This window comes from Carettochelys insculpta, chromosome 26, assembly GCF_033958435.1.
Source record: "Carettochelys insculpta isolate YL-2023 chromosome 26, ASM3395843v1, whole genome shotgun sequence".
NCBI lineage: Eukaryota > Metazoa > Chordata > Testudines > Carettochelyidae > Carettochelys > Carettochelys insculpta.
In genome coordinates, this window is record NC_134162.1 from 10800281 (window position 1) to 10815364 (window position 15084).

The 15084-nt window shown below is 50.7% G+C and overlaps 1 protein-coding gene across 1 annotated transcript; it reads right to left on the bottom strand.

The window, feature by feature from the left end:
• Positions 1 to 3369: 3369 nt before the first annotated feature.
• LOC142001924 (Krueppel-like factor 15) lies at positions 3370 to 15050 on the bottom strand. Its single transcript, XM_074977586.1, has 3 exons — positions 15013 to 15050; positions 9060 to 10115; positions 3370 to 4665 (listed from the first exon to the last, which is right to left on the bottom strand). The coding sequence occupies exons 2-3, from the start codon at positions 10004 to 10006 to the stop codon at positions 4485 to 4487; spliced, it is 1128 nt and encodes a 375-aa protein (XP_074833687.1). The 5' UTR covers positions 10007 to 10115; positions 15013 to 15050; the 3' UTR covers positions 3370 to 4484.
• Between the last annotated feature and the right edge of the window lie 34 nt (positions 15051 to 15084).

The following is a 15084-nucleotide window of genomic DNA, read 5'->3' on the forward strand; positions in this document are numbered from 1 at the left end:
AAAATCACTGGGTAAGAGCTAGTTAAGCAAGACTCCAGTTCTCCTGTAGGAACTAGGGCCCAAAAGGAAGCTCTTTGGGAACCAACTCAGGACACAGCCCCACCAGCAGAGGTGCCAGACCTCACCCCTGCACCACTAATGCAGTGCAGAAATGGGAGTTCCCCAGATGGACCCAATCCTGACTGGCCATCAAGACAAGTTCATCTGTCTTATTGGGAGTGCTGAGCACTGGATATGCGCCAGGTGTGAAAACAGGGTGTTTGGTGACTGTTAATAAGTAGAAATTAAGCAGGATATTACTTTCACTAGTAACAGACTCTGGCAACCCACAGAGCATAAGGTTACACCTGATCCCAGGAACAGGGAAGGGTGGGGCCCCTAGGGTGTGTGAATGACAAAGTTTTGTGCAGGTAACAATACAGGTATCTTTTGGTGGCAAGGGGACAACCACCTGCACAGGCCCCTGGACAAGGTTGGGAGAGGCACGCTACCAGAAGGGGCAGGACTGGCCACCTCTCCACCTGCCAGTAGCATGGTCTTTGCCCCATCCCTCCCCACAAGCCACACAGGGTGGGCTGTGTGGTACTCCAGGAGCAATTTAAAAGTCTCAGGGTTGCGGCAGCCAGGGGTTCCCCAGGGCCACTGGGCCTGATCTGGTGACCATGTACTTCAACCAACGGGAGAGACCCATCACTGCACAGGGATATGCTTTGTTCCCTGGTGAACAACTGCTGCAAGAAGTTTCAACACGACAGTAGCAGAGAACAGAGGAAATGAGCAGACGCTCCACCAAACCTCCCCGGCCATTCAGCAAAAGCACCCTGAAAAGACAGGTGAGACAAACACTGAACACTTGTGCACAAGGCATTGGGTTAAATATATTGTGCACCCTTCCCAGCCTATTTAAGTTCTCTCGGGTCAGACCCACATGGCAGAGAGGCAACAGTGGCCCAGGGCGTGGCTGGCTCTCTGTTGCACTCCTAGCCCACAGGGGCTCCCTGCTTGTGAAGTGGAAGGTACACTGGGCAAATAAAAGATTGGAGAACTGAAGCAATGCCCCCAGGGTCTACTTCATGGTCCCAAAGCACCAGCTTCCTAACAAGCAGTTGGCTTTTGTATTCTAACGGCTGAGAAGAAAGCAGCAGGGGACAGATTCTAAAGGACCAGGCTGCACTGGAATGGTGCCTGGGACCACCAGGTTAGCACAGCTCAGGGGGGCAAAAGAAGAGCTGGCCAGCAGCCTGAGAAAGGTCTGAAGGAAAGAAGGGACAGGAACAGCCAACCAGCAAGGCCAAAATCCCCAACAAAAGACCAAACATAATTAGCTTTCTGCATACCTGGCGCTGGCTCAGAACTCAAGCTTTGTTGCTGCACGCCGAACTGGGGAGTTCTCATTGGCTTGCAGCGCCGGGCATGGTGGGAAAGTTACCCAGAGAAGAATGCTTATTTCCCCAGGCCTACCACGAGACACAGGCTCCTTGCCAAGCACTGCTGCAGAGGCAGCTTACCTCCGGGGAGAGTCCTCGTTAGTACCTGCATCAGGCAGCAGCTATGAACAGCTGAGACTGAGTTTACTCAATTATTTCCCCTCCCTTCTACCCAGTTACAAACTAAGGGTGTGTCTGAACTAGACCTTCAGAGCCAGAACTCCTGGATTCCAGTACTACAGCTGCACCCCATTTCTGTCCTAACTCCCTTCCCCATGGATTAGGGGCATGCAAAGTGGGGGCTGGACCCCCTGGGGGGGCATGACATTTCATAGTGCTGCACCCCACCCTATCAGCTGCTGGATCTCAGACTCATCCATCTCATTAAAGGTTGAAATCAGTTACTATTTTTATGTCCGTGCATTCACATTTCTATACTGATTAGAACGTAAAAATGTTTCTACAGACTTATTTTCTTACAAGTGCTGAAAGGGTCTGTTTGTGAATGTAACCAAAATGCCTATCAGTTTGGACAGGGTAGGAGGGCCCTGCTAATTGCAGGGATGAAACATGGGGCTCAGCATAAAAAAAAGTGCTCACCACTGGATTACAAAACCAAGCAATGCAAACTTGGTATGTTTCATATATTTGCCAGCTCTCTGGAAATTCAAGTGAAGATCCATCAGCCTGGGTTAGCTCAAGCTGCAACACTTGCAGCTGGACAACAGACAAGTCAATTTCCTGCTCCAGCATTTCTGGAAGTTTACCAGAAGGTGTTTGTTCAGCTGCTGACATTTTTCTTTTCAAGAACCCACCCCTCACCCATTTTTTGTAGCAGCCCTTCTTTGGGAAAGGGTTACTGATCCTTCAAGTTGTCACACTTGACCATTTTCCGCTTACAGGAACCAAATCCTCTTCCGTAATTACTTGCAGCATAAACCGCTTGGTACAAGGACTGCCTCTTGTTCTGTATTTGGACAATGGGGCCCTGGGTCATGACTGGGGTTTCTCACTGCTACCGCAACATGAGTCACAAAAGTAGTAACTTACCTGTGACAGGAACCCTTTGAGAGCACCGATGCCAGAAGACCCTGGAGTTGAGGAAAACCCCCCTACTGCATAGAACCTCTTCACAGTCATGCCTGTTGGCTGCACAAGCATCCCAAGGACACTGGGCCCCTCAGCTAGGGTTCCCTGTAAGATGAGTGCTTGAGCTGACACTCAGGAGAGATTCAGATTAGCAAAATGCCCACAGTTGTCTGCTGCCAACAGCAAGTCTTTCTAGTGGTGGTGCATAGCCACTCATGCCTTGGTGCACAAAATTTATTCTGCACATGCGTGGGGGAAAAAAATGAGGGAAACCCTGCCCTCAACTATGCCAATTTGCCCTTCTGTACCTAAACTGGGTAATTCTATCCACAAAGCTGCTGCTAACAGAACTCACTCACTGTCAGCAGGAAGGGGTAACCTCCAACCGAAAAATGTTCCTAAACCCAGAGGATAACCTACGCCACTCTTTCCAAACTGCTCAACAAGCATTACTCTCTCACCATGGGATTGCAATTCCCAGTCCAGTCATTGCCAGAGCCAGGAGACTTAGCCCAAGGCCCCAGAGCAAGTGGTTTAGAGCCATAATTAGTTTCTCTGCAGTTCCAGACTCCCACACCTGGTACTCGCCTCTCCCTGTACTACTCCACCTTGCCTCTTATGGGAACTTTGGTGTCTGCCTGACAGTGGTAAACATGAAGGCAGAGACCTAGGAGGATGCAGAGGGGAATTCTCAGTCTCCATTTATCTCCCTCAGAAACACTCAAAGCAGCAGTAGGCAGCAGAGGGTGTGAGCACCATTATGGGAGATCATAAGCCCTTTTTCTCTAAATCACAGGGGGATGATCAGACCTTATTCTGCAGTCCCATTAACACGCTAGAGGGTGCTGTGGGAAGTAAGCAACAGGCACTTTAATACAAAAAAAGGACGACTGTAACAGCTTACTATGAAGGTGATGCAGGCTGGGAATTGCCAGCAAAGTTGTAGCTATAAACCCAGGAATGCAGATTTTACCAACAAACAGACCAGGCCATCCATTAGGGTGCCGTGGAGACCTGCCTGAGCCAATGCAGCCCTCTGTCTGCCCTTCCCAGCCGCAGTACCAGGTACAACACCTGCAAAAGCAGTGGTTGGAGCAGAGTTGTCACCCATGCTGGACCTGTGGGCCACGCCAGCAACCTCCCAGAATCCTGCCCCTGATTTGTATTTGCAGGGGCAGGATGCAGACGCCCTGCTCTTAGGCACAAGGGCAGCCCACAGACTGAAGGTGCCAGCATCCATGCTACAGATTCACCTCAGCAGAACATGGGCAGGTGGTGGGAGGCTGCACTTTAGGATATGATGAACAAAACATTGAACAGAGAAGGAAGTCAGCCTTCTCAGTCCTGCAGACCTCCGTGAGGAGCAGCACACAGGGAGGGCAGGGGAGGAGGAAACAGACAGGGACTAGAGGCACTTGGGTTTCAAAACCACCCTACAATCTGTAAGCCACGGCCTCTCTCCAGCCAAGACTCCCAGCACAGGTCTTCACTGGTTCAGCCAGGAGGTAGGATCCCTTTTGGACCTGCCCTAAACTGCCCAGGGATGGCTGGGACTCTGACTCGCAGCCCCCATAGCACAGAGATGTGGAAGCAGCTACTCAGGAAGCTGGCTGAGGAATAAGTGCTGTTAGCCCCCTTAGCTCCCACTTCAGTTCACAGCTGGCAGAGACAGGAGCGTTAGAATTACCTAGACAAACACCACCCACGAACTGACCCAAGCCCTTTATCAAAGCCAGCATCCAACTCAGACCCCTAATTAGCTGCCCACCCTGTGTAGTCACAAGTGGCCCAGTAGCATTAGAGACAAGTCCTGCCCTGGGATGCCTCATGGTCAGAGGTAGACTTTGGATTTTCCACAGTTCATACAACAAAATTAGAGGGGGGGAAAAAAACCCACAAACCCTGCATTCAGTTTAATATCCAGCTCAGCTGGATTGCGCCCAGTCCTGCAAGGCAGGGAAGAAAGGGTTAGCTGCTGCTACTGCCATGAGCTGTCTGATTCCCTGAGCTCCGCTGGCCCCTGTGGATCTTCAGGTGTTTGGTTAAGTGGTCACTGCGGGCAAACTTCTTCTCGCAGGTCGCACACTGGTAGGGCTTGACACCGGAGTGGGAGCGCTTGTGGCGCGAGAGCTCGTCAGACCGGGAAAACCTGCCGGGAGAAGGCAACAGAAGAACAATGACCACACTGGGTCAGACCAACGGTCTATCTAGCCCAGTATCCTGTCTTCTGACAGCGGACAATGTCTGATGCCCCAGAGGGAGCAAAGAGAGCAGGGAACCCTCAAGTGATCCCTCCTGTCACCCAGTCCCAGCTTGTGGCAAACAGACTAGGGACACCATCCCTGCCCACTGATGGACCTGTCCTCCTTGAGCTTCTCTAGTTCTTCTTTGTGGGAAGCACCCTGAATTGCTTTGGTGGCACATTCATGGCTAGCTAGTCTAGGAGAGGACTGTTATTCCTTTAGACCACCACAGCCATGCCAGGAAAGAGCAGAAGAGGACTGCGGGAACTAGGAAGGCCTAGTATGGAAGGCACAAGGCAGACTCAAGAGAGCTGGGGTCAATTCCCACATCTACTAGACTCCCTGGTGGCCTCGGGCAAGTTACTTAGCCTCAGATGTTATGCCTACACCAGAAACGCTACGGCAGTTGTGTACACACTACAGTGAGGGGTTTCTTCTGTTGCTACAGAAGTTGTGCCTCTCCAAGAGATGTGCTCTTCCACTGACCTAATAGTGCCAGCCCTGGGAACCAGGTCAGCTTAACTACATCACACAAGCATTTTTCAGAGCTCTGAGCAATGAGGTTAAGCCAATCTAACTTGGCAGTGCAGCCCAACTCTCAGTTCCCTGTCTAGGCACTGGGGAATAACAGATCCCTGTGAAGCTGTCAGCAAGGGCTTGTCTTCACTTTTTCCCCCCCAAAAAAACCCACCCTTTTTCCAGAAAAAGGCCCTCGCGCCCATACCGCAAAGCTTGTCCATCTGGAATAACAGGCAATTTAAATCAAAATTGTAACTCCACCAAAATAAACTACTTTTGCTGACCCACCGCTCTTTCTATTTTGAAATTGACTCCGTGTTTACTAAGCAGAGGTAATTACGACTTCGTTTGCCTCCAGGGAGGCAGACCATCACTACTCCTATTTCAAAACTGGGCTCTATTGTGAACGCTCAATTGCTCTTGCAGCATGAACCGTCTTTTCAAAAATCACTTACTTTGACGTTAGAAATAAGTTATTTCTGAAAAACCCTGCAGTGTAGACAGTCTCGTGAGGCTTGAAAACCCCCACAAGGAGGATCAGGGAAGCGCCTGGATAGATAGAAGTAGCACCCAAGGGGTGAACAAATACACCTTCTCAGCTTGGAATTTGCTTATCACTTTCCACCAAAAAGCTCAAAGACATTCATGAAACCGCAGCCCCCTTGTGAAACATGACTCTCCTAGACGCACTGGGATGAGTGCAGCTTGCCTCAGGTCCATGTGGAACACATCTCTCAGTTCCTTATTCCACAACCACAACACATATCCTGGCAGTTCCCCTTTCTGCTATCACACGCACAACAAACCAAGTTCGTCCCTGGCGTAACTTCTATCACTGGTACGTGCAGAGTGGTGCCCAAGATGAATTTGAACAGTCGTGTCCATTTCATGGCTGGGAACAAGGCCGTGGCAGCAGCAGCAGCAGCAGCAGCAAAGATTTCATCCCCAGCCAAGATGGGCTGACTGAGGTCTCTGTTTTCTCCTCACAACAAAAATTAGAAATAACCCCAGACTCTGTGTGGTTGCTGCTGCCACACACAGCCACCCCCACGGCCGGTGACTAAGATGCTGCCCTCATTCACAAAGTTCCCAGCCAGGACCCTCTGAAGATGGGAAAAGCTGAAGAATAGGATGGTGGCACCTCCCCCTCCAACCATGAAAAAGCTACCTAGGCTGGTTTCTCCCTACTCCAGCAAGCTCCACCCGTTTCATACTCCCAGGACAATCCTTAGGATTCATGGAACCCGAGACGGTACTGGTGCTCCTCTGCCCCACAGCAGCCAGGGAGGGGAGAGTGATTTTTCAGAGATGAGATTTTATAATCTCCAGCAACAGGCTAATTAAATAGTTCTAAAATAAATTTTAAACTCCGGTACTGTAGACTAGTGCAGTCAATTCAGAAACTGACAGTATATACCTGAGGCTGGCAAATATTAAACTGCTTCATTACCACTTGAACAGCTCTTTCACAGGGTCTGTGTTCTGCTGATAGGCCTTTTTCCACTTTTAAATTAACTAGACCCTCACCAGAGGAAGCAGAGCCACAGAACAGACAGGAAGAGGCAGATAGGTGGACATTAAGACCCTGTGGTGCCATCAGCTCTGCCTCCCAGCCCCATCAGACTCAAATCCCCAAGATCCCGCTCTCTCTCTCTAGTCCTGTGGGCCCCAACCCTCCAAATCCTGGGTTTGTCTGACATGAGACCAGTTCCCCTGACAGCTGTGAGAGGAAATTCCTCGCCTGATCAACAGGTAGGAGCAGTCAGCAGCTTCCCACAACTATCAGCCTGTGCTAAATCCCAGTCCAAAGACACATATCCCATCCTCTAATTTTTTCCATCCATGCATGGAACAAATTTTATGTGCATCCAGGCACGTGCAGATGTGCACCACCATAGAAGAAAACATGTTTCCGACTGTGGGTGCTCTGGTAAAGAGTTGGGGTGCACCTGATTTTCTGACCCAAGCACTCCGCTTACAGGGAACATCACCTGGGACCACTTTAAAGAGTGAACTCCATGGTGGAAGACAGCCTACATAAGTTTTGCCATCCTAAACTGAAAGTCTTCCTCCTTGAGGCATTTTACTCAAAGATTCACATGACCTTCATCCACTGGGCTACCTGGATACATGCCTCCAGCTCTTTAATTCCACACAAGGTACATCATTTAAACACTCAAAAAAAGGCTCCTGAAGTGTATTCAAATCCCCACCCCATTTCTTCTCTCTCCTCCACACTAAACTGGACTCAGAGAAACTCAAACCCTGAATGCAATTTGCAGCATGACTGAACTTTCACAAACTCACGTTTTGGCAACATCTGCACTTCAGAAACCTCAGGACTGACACAGTATCGCTGTGAGGCTCCGTGTTTGCAAACACAGCCGGAGAGCACCAAACAAGGAAGAACAGAGAAGCTACTCCCTCTTTTACCCCGAAAAGCTGACATATGGCAGAAGCATTAGACAGAAGGGATTTTCCATATGGCTGAAACATACGAAAAGAATGCGGAGCAAGGAGTTCCAGTTACATGCAGGCTTGCTATGATAAGATTTCAGTCTGCACCTGGTACTGCAAAATGCTGTGCCTGCTGCTCTGTCCAATGCAGAAATTCAACAATGCCCATGGTAGATCCTCCAGCCTTCCAGGAGAAATACTGGCTTATTTTCTAGCCTGTCCCTGAGCAGCAAAAGCCAACATCTCAGTCCTGCTTATCATAGAAAGGTGGGAGGGAATATTCAACCAGCAGCAGCTAGGCTTATATTAACACTGGCACATTTGACCTCAGTAGCTACCACTATGTTCAAATGCAGTAGTAGCTAGCAAAGTTCTGCTCCCACAAGGAGACAGCAGATGGCAAGTTAGGCAGCTTGCAGTGCGATGCAGTGAGCAGTAAAATGCCAATACAATTTCTTGCAGCGTATGCCAAAGAACTGCAAAAGAAATCAGGAAAGCTATTGGCTCCCCTCTTGATAATTCTGCTGCAGCATGTATCACATCAACATCAGGCTAATAAGACCACACTGGCAACTTATAGCACTGTTAAGAGAATTTGCCAGGCCACAGGAGGTCAATATTGTAGCAGGATTACCAACATTTCCACTGCTTACTGTGCTGCTTGGAGACATTTAGGGGTAGATTACAACTAAATAACAGCACAGAACACTAAGAGCCAGGACTGGTGTCTGGAAACAAACTTCATGGGACCGTAGAAAACTTGGCCACATCCATGATAAGTTGTCATCCAACTAACTGAACTCATGTCAAGTTATGAATGTGGCCAGACAAGACAGTGCCAAGCAAGAGAAGTGCAACCTGTGTACAAAATAACTCAGGAGTAAGATGGCTAGGGGAAGTCAAGGGCTGAAAATTAACCATTGCAAGTCTGGGAGTTGCGATATATTGAGTACAGGACTCAGTGCCAGAAACTGTGCTAGACTCAATTGTTATTGTTGAATTCACACTTGAGCACATTAGCACTAACAGAGAAGGCTGCGCACCTTTGGAGAGCAGACAGACAATGCCAGCTATCTAAAGGAGCAAAATTACTGCTGAGGCACTCTTGAAAACACAGGAGGAAGCAAGAGGGTAAGCAGAAGGGTGTGATTTTCAGAGAGATCACAATCTGCCAGGCCAGCAGGGAAAGATTTCCAAAACCTGGTCCTGACTGTGGGTGCCCTGGCAGGCTGGTTCTAGTTCTTTCAACTGCAGGCATGGGCCAGGCCCTGCAATGGGCAGCCAAGGCAACCTTAACGCCAGGCTACTCTGTTTGTTCACCCACCTCCAGCCGCAGTTGGGCCAGGTGCAGGTGTAGGGCTTCTCCCCAGTGTGGCGCCGGAAGTGTGCTTTGAGGTGGGAGCTCTTGGTGTACCTCTTGCTGCAGCCAGGGTGCGTGCACTTGTGGACACGGACAACGGAAGGAGAGACCTTCTGGAATTTGGGGGCTTCCTCGGCCCCTTTGGTGCCCCCCACCAACCCGGGCCTCAGAGCCATGGGCAGGGGGGCTATTTTGACGTACTTTTGGTCCAAGACAGTCACAGGGGACTGGGTGACCTGAGGGATCAAGGTCAGGCTTTGGCCCTGCACGCTGAGCACCAAGTGGGCCAACCGAAGGCCAGCCCCCGTGCTCGGTGGTGGGGCGCTCCCACTGCTCACTTGAATGGGCTGGATCTGGAGGATAACAGGGATGCTCCTGATACCCAGTGTCAGACTGGCCTCACTGGCTACTCTCCCAGCCTCAGCTGAGCCCAAAGCGGCCCCTTCCAGGTCCGTCCTGGGCACGGGCGGCTCAACAGGGCTGCCCAGGCTGAGCTCCAGCTTCCCTTGAACAGGCTGGTTCTCACTCAGCTCGTCCTTGAGCATCTCCATCTTCTCCTTCAGGAACTCCTCAATTTCCTCCAGGGTGGGGGTGAAATCTCTGGAGAGGCCAGTGCAGAAGTCAGGCAGCTTCAGATGCGCTTCATAGAGGGTGGCTTGGGATTTCTCGCCTTCTCGCTTCATGGTGGACAGCAGGAGACAAGTGTCTGGCGAGGGGCAGCTACCATGGCAAAGGAGAAGGCTGGAGACCTCTGGAGGATCTGACACTCCAGCCTCGCACTCTTCCGGCTGAAAGGAGGACAGTGTTTTGGTCTTACCAGCAGCAGCATGACTGTCTAGCCAAGCAGCACTAGTCGGAGTGGTTAGGGGGTCCAAAACAGGGAGCAGCTCGCTGCAATTCACAGAAACCATTTGTTCTGCACCTGAAGATGTCAAAGCGTCGGGGCAGGAAGCGTGTGTAACAGTTAGGCTGAGCGGCAGTACAGCTGGTAATCCTGAGGCAGGGAAAGTGTCAGACCACCTGCAAAGAAGCGACACCACAGAGATTACATACCAGGGCAAACATCTAGGAACATCTAGCTTAAACACAAGCCACTGCTGGGGGTTTTCTGTTTCTAAACTGCCCTGTTGCACAAACAGACATCCCAGTTATTTTGGCCTGAACAGTCACATGATGTCGGCTTTCTTCCTGGTTTTCTTTATACGCATAAGCAGCCGCCTTCACGAGCGTGAAGTATTTCCCTGATACTGTGCTTCAGATTAGAGCAATCACTGCAGCAGTTGCAGGCTGGCGGTATGCAATAGTAAACAGGAGGGGGTGTGGTTTGCACAGTCCCCGACTAACAACGGGAGGGGATTCAGGAGATCAAGTCTCGCATATCATTAAAAAGGAGCCAGGAGAAAGATGAGAGGGAAAGGAAGACCATGCAAGAGGCATTTGTGAGCTAACTTCCGGTTAGTAAGCAAATACATGAAATTCCTTCTGAGCTGTCCAAACCAGTTGTGCCAGTCCTTGCTAGCACCCTCTGCCCAGGTCCCAAGTGATCAGGAAAGACAGATTCTAAGGAGCATTGCAGTTTTAGCAAGCCCAGACTTAAAAGCAAAGAAGTGCCCAACTTTGTTTGTGTCCTACCAAGAGCAAACTGTAGGACAAAGACCCTAAAATTGCTCAAGGCCTTTCAAAACATGGCCAGTAATACATCCTTGGCATGACTCTGCATTTCCAGCCCAGACATTTGACAAGGAACAAAAGCCATAACTGGATGTATGCGAGACAAGAGATGACCTAGGTCAAGCTGATCTGGCCCAATCTTCAGATCCCTGCACTTGGCATCCAGCTTTCACCCCACATTAAGTCCAAAAACGTTCAAGGCCCTGCAGAGGCCATGCCTATATCTGGGCTCCCATTTCATCCTCCACTCCACTTCTTAATCCTGATACTTCCCTCTTCAACTGTGTTCCCTGCAAGCTGAGTGCTTGGGCAACCAACCAGGAGAGATTCAGGTGCCACCCAGCTAACTGACAGAAGGTCCACAACCAGCAGCGCGCGTTTCTGATGGTGCACATCCACACATGCCTCTGGGTGCATAAATTTATTCTGCACATGGATGGAAAAAAATTAGAGGGAACTTTGCACTTCATCCTTCCGCAGATGATCTCTTTTCAGGCTACTGGCCACGTCAACAGTATCCCACTCGCTGCATACCATGCACCTTCCTTATCCTCTTCCAACTCCCCACTTAAGAGCCAGTTCTTCCAGGAAACCTTCCAATGTTGTGCTCCTCTGGGAAACAGCAGGGACCAGGTTGCTAAGTTTGGGTGAGGGGACTCTTGTTCGTGAGCTCTCTAATAACGAGGAAGATGCCTAAGCAGCATAGTCATAGGACAGCAAGGGTGCACCAGTAATTACCACACTAGTCTGGAATTCACGAGGCCAGAGTTCAATAATCCCTCTAATTTTTTCCATCCATGTGTGGAATAAGTGTGCCCCATGGCATGTGCAAATACGCACCACCAGCAGTTATACATGCTGCCAGCTACAGGTGCTCTGCTAATCAGCTGGGAAGCATTTGAATCTCTCCTGGTTGGCCGCCCAAGCATTCAGCTTAGAGCAAACACTGACTGGAGTTCAACTCTCTGTTCTGTCAAATTCCCTGTGAGGTCTTGGACAAGTCATTTTATCTCTGTGCCTCAATTCCCCTTAACAGGGGCCTGCTTCACAGGGACGTTGTTGGATCGGACATGAAAAAGGTCGTATAAGGCTCAGATCAATGGGGCCATGGAAGTACCTAGGACACAGACTTTGAATTGGCCAGGCATGGGTGACACCATCTCAGCCATGCGAAGTGTTTCACAGATTTTATAAGTTTAATTACATCTCACAGTACCAAGTTAGACAGATGACAACAGCATTCAAGGGTTATTAATAGACAAATCACGTCAGAAAAGCTGAGCCAGCTTTCACAGAAGCCTATTGCTGGACTAGATTCATTAAAAAAAACACATCACTTGTTTGTGTTTCAATGGCACCTTGTTTGCCATGCTGGCCCCAGGATATTATAGAGATAGCATAGGCAGGTAATTAAAGGAGAAAATATCTTATTGCCTCTATACAAATCCATGAATACTGCGTACAGATGTGGATGCATCATCTCAAAAAAGACATACTGGCATTGGACAAGTTCTCATCTTAGAAAACAGGAGACTAAGGGGAGATATGACAGAGGTCTATAAATCATGACAGGTGTGGAAAAAGTGAATAAGGAGAAGTTGTTTACTTGTTCCCGTAACATAGGAGTGACCGAATGAAGTTCATGGGTAGCAGGTTTAGAACTAGCAAAAGGAAGTGAACAGTCAGCCTGTGGAGCTTCTTGCCAGAGGATGTTGTGAAGACCAGGACAGCAACAGACTTCAAAAAGAGAACTCGATACAGTGAATACACGGAGGATACGTCCCTCACTAGCTGTTCACCCAGGAGGGCAGGAATGGTGCTCCAAGCCTCCGCTTACTGGGGGCTGGAAATGGATGCCAGGAGGGGAATCACTCACTGATTGCCTGTTCTGGTCACTCCCTCTGGGGCATCAGGCATTGGCTACAGTTGGAAGACCGGACACTGGGCTAGATGAACCTTTGGTTTGCTCCAGCGTGCCTGTTACATTATGTGTTATCTTTTTATTGAACCAACTTCTGCTGAGGAGAGACAAGTGCTTTGTCTTCACATTCAGCTTTAAAGTGGCAGTGTGGTCACCTCAAGCGCAATGGGAGTGCTCTCGAGGTAAACCCATGGCCACGAGGGAAGCACCAGCCCCCACTGCTGGGGCACAGTAACTTGCTGCATTTTTGAGGGTGTTTCTCACACCCCTGAGTGACGAAGTCACAGGGCAGTAACTTGCCAGTGTACACATGCCCAAGCTCTGCAGGAAGAGCTGTGTAGCTCATAGCCTTGTCTCTCTCACAGAGACACTCTATATCGCCTCCCCCATCTTGTCTCCCTACTGTACCTCTTGCTGTGGGGGACTTAAAAGCCCTTGAAGCCTCCCAGTGACCCTGCAAAGTAGGCAAATATGCTGAAAGCAGAGATAGGCAGCCCAAGCACAAAGCAGTAAGTGATTTGCCAAAGATCACACAACAGGCAAGACAGGGCAACAGAACCCAGAAGTCACAGCTTCCAACCTCCTATTGGAATGAGCACCACACAGTCACTCCCCTGCTTTTTAAAATGCCAAAATACCACTAAGCCTTTTGGGCACAGGCTGTAATTTACTAGGCTGGTCCTGTACCAGCACAAGGAGACCTCTGACTTTCTGCCAAATAAATAATTATGATAGTAAGGCAGAGGCAGCATCACCAGCGACTCTGGCAAATGCAGATACAGCAATGTCAATAGATATGCTAGACAAGGACAAGTGAGCACACAGGGACATTAGCATGCAAACAGGGCTCTGCAAAAACGAGGAGCAGGTATCCCCCCAGAGTCCCAGATAGAATGGAGCCACAAAACACACTAGTTTGACTTGAGACAAAAAGAGAATGATGTCGGAGATATGGGATGGGGAGCAACATTCCTGCTAATTTTTTCCATCGCTGGGCAAAATACATTGTTATGTGCACCAAGGCATGTATGGATGTGCACCACCAATAAAAACACAGGCTGCTGGCTGTGGGCACACTGCTACTCAGCTGGGCAGTAGCTGAATCTCTCCTGGGCAGCCACCTGAGCACTCAGCTTCCAAGAAACAGTGAGTGGAACTCAACTCTGGATCCTACTGCTGGCTTAGCCATACGCTTCCTGCGTGATCTTGTAAGTCACTCTGCCGGAGTCAGTACCTTCCCTCTGCGCGTCTGTTTGCCCATCTGGACAAGGGGGCTAATAAAACCGCCCTACCTCGCAAGATGTTACAAGGCAAAGGAGCAGTTTGCCAAGAGCTTCTGGAGCCATGGCTGAGAGGCAAAGCAAAAGCTTTAAAACACCAGTTGGGGCAGAATGCCATATGGATCTGGGGTGATTCTCGTGAGCCGAAGTCTCACACGACTTAGTTACGGGGGTCCATGTGCTGCCTGTGGTTCACAGAAAGTATTCGCCCCAGGAAGCGACTGCAAATGAAGCACGTGCAATCAAAGCCAGCACATGGGAACATTAAGCTGCCTTCAACTTCCATACTGACTTCACCCACCACCATTCACAGCTAGGTACCAGCCCTCCCTCCTCACACTGCTGATGGCCAGACCTTCTGTCAACCAGTGGGTCTGGGAGTTTGTGAAAAGGCACCTCAACCTGCCAGCCAAGGGAGACCCTACAGAATCACACCCCAGAGTGACTCCCCTTGTAATGGCCCAGCAACATGCCCCCTTCGGCCTGGAAAACATGTTTGGCTGCAGGGCTGCAGTCTGCCAAGCCTGGGGACCCTCTACAACCCAGCTCGGGGCTGTCTCTGCATCACACGTTTGCAGGGAGTGACCGCCAAACCAGAGCCCCTTCTCTTAGCTTCCCTGTAAGCCGAGCGCCCAGGGCAGAGCCAGAGGCCACCCAGCTAACCGGCAGAGCCACACCCGGCAGCCTGGGGCGCCCAGCCAGGGCAACTTATTCCACCCGTGGACGGGACTAAAACGAGAGCGGAGCTGCCCTTCTCCCAGCGCACGGGGCAGCTCCAGGCACTGCCCTTCCCGGAGGCAGGAACCTGCTGTAGGGCAGGCAGCCAGCCCGCCCCGCCCGCATCCCCTGCTAGCCCCAGGGGGCGCAAAGGACCCCCCCGCAGCCAGGGACGCGGCTCTCCGCAGCGCTTCAGCCGCACACGTGGCGCCGGCCCTTCTCCGCCGGAGCGGCCCAACGGGGCTGCGGCTGCGCCCCACGGCCTGGGGGGTGGCGCAGGCTCGAGGGGCTGCCCCACGAAGCCCCCGCGCGGCTCCGCTCGCCTTACCAGCCGGGGCTGCCGTCCCTGCGGGCACCACCAGCGCCCCTCGCTCACATGACACGGGGCAGCTGCAGCCGG

Bases quoted from the DNA above. Each gene is read 5' to 3' on its own strand.
- LOC142001924 (XM_074977586.1), bottom strand. From the start codon at position 10,006: ATGGTTTCTGTGAATTGCAGCGAGCTGCTCCCTGTTTTGGACCCCCTA. The intron at 4,666-9,059 runs GTGGGTGAACAA...TTCTCCCGGCAG, and splicing joins TGGCCCAACTGCGGCTGGAG to GTTTTCCCGGTCTGACGAGC.